Below are 7,186 nucleotides of genomic sequence, written 5' to 3' on the forward strand. Positions count from 1 at the left end.
TAGTGAGTCTCTTGTGCCTCCTCTATCTCCTAGGTTGAATGGGGACTTCCTAGGTTGAATGGGGACTTCCCCATAGTCCCCCTTACATGTTGGTAACATAGTGCTTTCCTATTGCACGTGTTTCTAGGCCTTATAGTGAATACCTCCCCTCTATATAGTAGAGATGAGTATCATCTCCATATTAGTCCTGGGTGTACTTTGATGGGGAGTATTTGTCACGGTGTTCAACCAAGTACGAGGTAGAGGGTATTCCTTATAATGTAAGAGCATAAAGTGAGTATCTCCCCTCTATATAGTAGAGATGAGTATCATCTCCATATTAGTCTTGGGTGTACTTTGATGGGGAATATTTGCCACTGGTTCAACCTAGTACGAGGTAGTGGGTATTCCTTATAATGTAAGAGCATAAAGTGAGTATCTCACCTTATTGAGGTAGTTTTTGTCATAACTATAGTTTAGTTTCCAATAAACTAGTATTGGTTGGAACATTGTCTCATATTTGGATCCCCATCATAGAAGAGATAATGTAGTCTCTATATGGTTTAATAGTCTCATGTGTCTTCATTGTTAGAATATCCAGGTGTGTGAGTATGAATGTTAGAAGTGTGTTTGAGTTGAAGGGTGAAGCTCTAAGTTGAACCTCATTGTACATGGTGTTATAGTCTTTATGTGTTTGGGTGTGTGTGCTTTTAGTTTAGGCATGAATTTGAGTTGAACCTCATTGCAAATATCATTCTTAAAGTTAGTTAGATGTAAGTTAGATAGGTATTTTTGTAAGTATTGTAAGTTGGTTTTTTTCCAAAATTATAGTTAGGATGCCAATAGTGTTAATTGGAATGTTTTCATGTTTGACTCTCCATTATATAGGGGTTGGTGCAATCTAGATGGGTTGATAATCTCTTTTGTCTTATTTGTTATTATAACTAAGTGTATAAGTGTGAATGTTAAAAGTGTGTTAGATTTGAGGGTGAAGCTGCAAACTGAACCTTGTTGTAAGTGTTGGTCTTTCTAATATCATAGCTTAGAGGCTATTATATTCCATCTCTATGATCTTAAAATGTTTTTGAAATGCTATGGTTTAGCTAGGATTTAGTGGGAATTGAAGGGTGAATATCTAAGTTGAACTTTGTCATAAGTTTTGGTGTTGTGGTCTTTATGTGTTTGGGTGTGTGTACTTTTAGTTCAGGCATGAATGTGAGTTGAACCTCATTGCATAAATAATTCTATAAGTTAGTTAGATGTAAGTTAGATAGGTATTTTTGTAAGTATTGTTAGTATTTTCCCAAAATTATAGTTAGGATGCCTATAGTGTTAGTTGGAATGTTTTCATGTTTGATTCTCCATTATAGAAGGGTTGGTGCAATATAGATGGGTTGATAATCTCTTTTGTCTTATTTGTTATGATATCTAGGCATATAAGTGTGAATGTTAAAAGTGTGTTAGATTTGAGGGTGAAGCTACAAACTGAACCTTGTTGTAAGTGTTGGTCTTTCTAATATCAAAGCTTAGAGGCTATTCTATTCCCATCTCTATGATCTTACGATGTTTTTGAAATGCTATGGTTTAGCTAGTATTTAGTGGGGAATGGGCACAAGGTGTAAAAAAATGAAACTTAGGGTCAAATTAAAAACCAATTATGTTGGAGTATAATATTTATTTGGGGATTACATTACTCCATAAGTAAGACCCACCTTGAGCTACATGGCAACTCATGCAATTAGCTGTAATCAATGTACAAACAACATAGCTGGTCGCCATGCCTACACTCATATTAGGAAAAGCCAACTCCCTCTAGTAAACAGCCCATGGGCATGAACCAACTCTATGGTCTTGAGTCTCCATGTTCTATGACAAGTCTACTGGGTCAGAGAAACAAATTTGACTTCAGCTCATTCTGAGTTCACAACTCAATCGACTATTAGACAACTATGTTACTCTATAATAGAGAGAACTATATCAAAAAGTCAGAAAACCATATGTCAATGGAGAGTTCAATTGTATGATTCATTCTCTGCAGTCATTTAGGGTATTGTTGAGCATTTTAGCTACTGTTTTCTGTGAGTGAAAATTAAATGGCCTTATATTGGATAGAGTGAAAAGTGATTGCCACAACAAAATTTCACAGGTATTTTAAAGATAAAATCATATTTTAAGAAAAACCTAGATAACCTGCTCCTCTTTCGAGTCCTGCAGACTCAATGCTTTAATTTATTCAGTCTTTGATAGCAATTTATGCTTGAGTAAATACAGCATAGCATCTCCATACCTCCTCCAACTCCTAGCGAGGAAAAGAATCCAATGCTCATGAACAACAAAATATGAGCTACAAAAAGTATCTTATTGCATGGAAAGGGGGGCTTCTATCTTCAAAGAAGCTCACTGGCCCACATGATCCACAGAGGATTTGCTGATGCTTTGGAAAAAATTAAAGTGGAAGTAGAGGAGGATTTTTGGATAAATCACAGAGGCACTCCTGAGGGTTAGCATAAAAGTAATCCTCTTCTTTGGGTTTACTTGCTATTACTTTCCTCTGTGCTGGTGCTCCTATTTGATTCTTGTGAATCTTTCTCACTCGCCGTGCAAATTCATCCCATTGCAGTGAACCATTTCCATACATATCAATCAACTCAACTAGTCTCCTCCGATCAAGGGATATAGTTTTACGAAAACCGAGATATCTGAAATGCAACATAGTACACAAATAAAGTTTAAGTACTAATGCAAATTTTCATATCCTTTCCTTGGTAAGTACCATCTGACTAAATTAAAGTTCTGAAATGCTAAATCCTTGAGTGTGCCACAAACCTTCTATGCCCTTCCACAAGCTTTGCCATATTCCCATAATAAGTGGGAATGAAAACATCACTTGCAATTGAAACCAAATAGTCCAATGCCGCCATTTGTGATGAATGGTTCTGAAATGGTTTTAGATCAGCTGGACTCAACAGGGTCTCCTTACTTACCTGGAATGACATGGAAAAATTAAATATGTTGCAAACATATGCGAGTTAATGATCTTCCTTATGATAGCAAGTTACTTTCAGTTTCAACATTAAGAAAATGTAGAAAGGACTAGGGTTATTACAATTTTGGTGTACATGGCATGCAAAGGTGTCATTCTTCTTTCACCTTTGTATATCTTTCCAGCAGCAATGTAAATTTGTGTGTTATTTTGGAAATTTAAAGCCTTCAACACCAATGCAGTCTCCTCTGGTGTGAGTGGACACAGACCTTCCAACCGCTTCTGTTCAGATATGATTTCCTTCTCTTTCCACCAAGGATATTCATACCTGGGGCAAAAATGCAGTTTGTCAGTTATTGTGGACCAAAGTTAAAGTCTATATCAATTGTCACTGCAGCTTTACAAACCTCATTCTAGTTAACTCATCCGCTTCTGCATCAGTACATCCCCAAGTACAACCAGAAAATGCAAGCATATCCATCTCATATCGTAAATGAAGCACTATGAAGAATCCATTCCCTTGAAGAATGTTGACAAGTTTTTTCCCTAACTTCTCAATTTGAGGAGTAAATTTCAAAGCATTATAATTTACTCGACACCGGAACTTTTGCAGCTCCAGGGGAAGGGCATTATTTGCCAATCGTGCATCTGTCTTGCTAAAATGAACCACCTTATGCTTCCGAATCAAAGGCAGTATCTGAAAAAATTGCATCTTTAAATGTGAGAACATTTCTTAGAATTGATATGACATGACTGTGTTCTCCAAGCAGTTACAGATTTCTAGTCCTAAGCATCCCTCCAAGAAAGTTCTCAAATGAAAACGAACCTGTTTCAAATAGTACTTTTCACTTGACCAGCTTATGGGTGACATTGACAAGAGCTTGCCATGTGCCCTCTTACTCAGTTTTTTTGGCAGCTCTTTTACAATTCGAACTTCATCTTGTAGGGAAGTGATGAAGTGTTTGACATCAAATATATCCCCAAACTCGCTAAAATAGTCAAAATGCGTATCAATCAATTAATATCGAATTCATTCTGTTGCAGATGTATAAAACAAAGCTTTAACATTGTTGACTGACAACTTTGCATGTTAGTTTTGTGCATCAAGTGTGCATACCTTGAATCAGCCCAAAATGAGGTCTTATCCAGCTCTGGAACAACCAATGTCAAATTCAAGAACTTTGCTATGGTAACCATGTCACAGATCTGCCAATAAGGCTCCAGTCATGTAATCAGACTTAAAGAAAGAACTTATGCTTTCATGGCAAAAATTTATTGAATGAGAATATGTTTGCTTTGAGAATAACATTTCTAAGCAAGAAGTACTTTTCTACTATTTTAGCAATGATGAAAAGTTTGTGTTTGAGGTGAAAGGCATTGAATCAAAATTAGTTATAAACAAGAATGCAATAGTCAGTTCCATTGAGGGATGAAACATTTTTAGCATACCGCAGCTCGCATTTGATTCAAGCCTCCATTGCAAGACAACTTTAAATAACCGTTGCTCTTGTACATTCCTGCAAAATCAATGCAGCACCTTATTAGAAAGCAAAATATGCTTGAGATTCAACGGATTTACATAGTTTTCCCTATTCAAACTTCTATTTTTATTTGAATTCTTCAAGTCTCCACTCAAATGTTTTGTCCAAGTCCACAATTTATAGAATTAGGGACCCTTAGAGGATGTAAATAATATGTGTTATCATGCAATAAGCGCTAAATACAACGTTTTGGAACTCTATATACAGGGCACAGAATGGAAACCGAAAAACCACTGCATTTGAAACAGAGAGAGCGATCTAGAAGCTGAACTTCTCTGTAACCAAATGATAGTCTTAACTCTTATATTTTCTCTACCTAATAAAGTTAAGGCATTTGTTGTTTACTGTTTTTCCAAATAGAATGTGGGCATATGTGGATGTTTCAACCAAATTAGGGACAAATAGCCCTTGCATATGTGAAGGACATAGGGAGCAACACAAAAAATGATTTACAGACAGAGTTGACATGAAATATTCATTAAGAGGTCATAAATGGCAAAAGGTGCGAAATAAATCAATTCCCTAGCTAATTTGACAGTAGTCCATATCTTTTCTCTGGTTCAACATTAATCCACACTTAGGATGTGAGAGTTTAAAGCAAGCTTGATAAGAAAGCTCTAGCATACTCATCAATCACCTGTAGCAGGAATTATCAGACCACTGCTAACAGTAAAAGCCCTATAATCTCACCTTTGCATACCCTGCAAGAATCTTTGCTTTACTCAATTGGATGTCGGCTCAAATGAATTTACAAGGTTTGGTGCAATTCAAAGACAACTTTGGCAGATGCGATATACCCCTCAGGCTTGACCTATACAAGAATAAAATGTCAGCAATATGCATTACAGCATTTTCAATTGTGTTTCTTCAAGCATCCAGGAGAAACCATCATTTTCAATTGATGAGTTTCTTCCCATCAGACATACAGGGGATATGAAAAAATTAAATTCATCACCACCCGGGGCAAGATTCGCTAAGGTTAGGCTCCGTGTTAATGATTGATAACAAGTTCTTGGCATCCATGTACTCTACCCATTTCTTCATGGCTCTGCAGAGAATGGCAATCTACTGTGTAGGGCTTTCTATTAATGACAGCCTCCCTGTAATGGAAACGCCCAAAACAGCAGATTTGCATTCTCACCTGCACACAATTTGTTATGGGCTATTGTGGCTAACATTTCACTAAATCCATAGAAAATAGATACGGCGGTTGGCAATATTTCTGGAACATTGACCACTTTTCCTGTAGACTATTGCATGAACAGAGGTGAAGTTGAAAAGGAATTGGAACATGGTATGCCACCAGAATTATTGCATGAACGCCAGTTAGCCAGAACAACTGTAGAGATCAGAGGCACAGAACCCTCTTCTTGAATAAAAAACGAACACCTAACACAAAATAGCTGTTAAAACAGAAATCTTTCGCACCCAAAAGCTTAATATAAATCATAGAAGAAAAAATCCAAAAACCTACAACTGGCTGTTTCTTATCCTAGACAAATTCAACTATTAATACCAAAAAATTGCTTAAACGAATGAACAATTGATATTACAAGAACAAATATACTAACTTTTCACAGGAAGACTTAAATCTGAAGATTCGTTGAAGCCTATGAAATGACTGGGAGGAGTGAAGCAGGGCGGGCATTTGTGCAGAAATTGTGGGTTGAACTGCATAAGACATGTCCACAGCAGAATGCTTGTACACAGTCGTACTACCCATGATTTCAATCGACCCCTGGCAAAATTTGCAGCCATTGTCACCATTCCACCACTTCATCATGATCGATTCATAATAGAAAACATGTTTTCCAAAAAGCATTCGAGCCCAATTTTATAAACGATTTAACATAACTTTCTTTTTCTTTTAAAATGGGAATGGGGTCTGATAAAGAGAACTGTTCAAAGCAATTAGGTGAATATGGCCTGCCCTGGTCTGTTTGTGTGTGGATGAAGCGAAAAAACCGATGATGGTCATCTCATCAATAGAAAAATTTAAGGAAACTGTCATGGCGGCTTCGGATATGTACAGATCAACGACTAAATTTGAAATTTTACGGCCCCACTTTAAATTTTGTAACGTACTAATGGATTTCACAGTTTATACGACTTAATCTGTTCATTTATTAGATGATTTGGTCTTAAGGCGTTGTTTAAGGAGGAGTGTCTTTGTCTGTTTTATATGGGTTAGGAAGAAATGTTTGACTTTTACAATATGATTGTATGGTTTAGTGGGCGTCATTAAAAAATTTCATTGGTTAGAATATCGAGGTTAATTAAGAGATATAATATAAATAAAAAAATTCTATGAATTTGTGGAATAATTCTATCCATTTATTTTTTATGAAATAGAATTATATATTTGTAAAAATAAGGTTATAAGGTATCTAAAAATGAGTTTATATTATCTAAAAAATAAGTATTATATAATGTTAGTTTATTTGATTAAATTATGTGTTAGTTGTTTTATAAAATTATATTTTAAATAAAAATTATATACAATTAAGTAACATTAGATTTTATTATATATAATATTTAAATAAGATTTTATGTTAGTCAATATATAATTTTATCATACACACACACACACACATTATATTTAAATAGAAAACACTTCAAAATATTTAATAATAATTGAAGGTCTAGGAATAAAGGCTAATAATAAAAGTTTAAGTATTGATGT

General features: G+C 35.4%; 1 protein-coding gene across 3 annotated transcripts; it reads right to left on the reverse strand.

The window, feature by feature from the left end:
- Positions 1 to 2,126: 2,126 nt before the first annotated feature.
- On the reverse strand, positions 2,127 to 6,533 carry LOC131048289 (rhamnogalacturonan I rhamnosyltransferase 1). 3 transcript variants are annotated; one of them, XM_057982187.2, is made up of 10 exons: positions 6,075 to 6,532; positions 5,645 to 5,892; positions 5,194 to 5,314; positions 4,412 to 4,479; positions 4,080 to 4,168; positions 3,789 to 3,951; positions 3,370 to 3,659; positions 3,086 to 3,290; positions 2,806 to 2,963; positions 2,127 to 2,678 (listed from the first exon to the last, which is right to left on the reverse strand). In XM_057982187.2, exons 4-10 carry the CDS (start codon positions 4,475 to 4,477, stop codon positions 2,426 to 2,428), a joined length of 1,224 nt encoding a protein of 407 aa, XP_057838170.2. In that variant the 5' UTR covers positions 4,478 to 4,479; positions 5,194 to 5,314; positions 5,645 to 5,892; positions 6,075 to 6,532; the 3' UTR covers positions 2,127 to 2,425. The 3 variants fall into 3 exon arrangements, with proteins under 3 accessions (XP_057838170.2, XP_057838168.2, XP_057838167.2); XM_057982185.2 differs by lacking the exon at positions 5,645 to 5,892; XM_057982184.2 differs by lacking the exons at positions 5,194 to 5,314; positions 5,645 to 5,892 and having other exon boundaries at positions 6,075 to 6,533.
- Positions 6,534 to 7,186: the final 653 nt, after the last annotated feature.

The sequence above is a fragment of the Cryptomeria japonica genome, chromosome 9, assembly GCF_030272615.1.
Source record: "Cryptomeria japonica chromosome 9, Sugi_1.0, whole genome shotgun sequence".
Taxonomy (NCBI): domain Eukaryota; kingdom Viridiplantae; phylum Streptophyta; class Pinopsida; order Cupressales; family Cupressaceae; genus Cryptomeria; species Cryptomeria japonica.

Bases quoted from the DNA above. Each gene is read 5' to 3' on its own strand.
- LOC131048289 (XM_057982184.2), bottom strand. From the start codon at position 6,270: ATGGTGACAATGGCTGCAAATTTTGCCAGGGGTCGATTGAAATCATGG. The intron at 3,660-3,788 runs GTTCGTTTTCAT...CAATTTTTTCAG, and splicing joins AAAAGTACTATTTGAAACAG to ATACTGCCTTTGATTCGGAA. The intron at 2,964-3,085 runs GTAATAACCCTA...ATGTCATTCCAG, and splicing joins ATGCCATGTACACCAAAATT to GTAAGTAAGGAGACCCTGTT.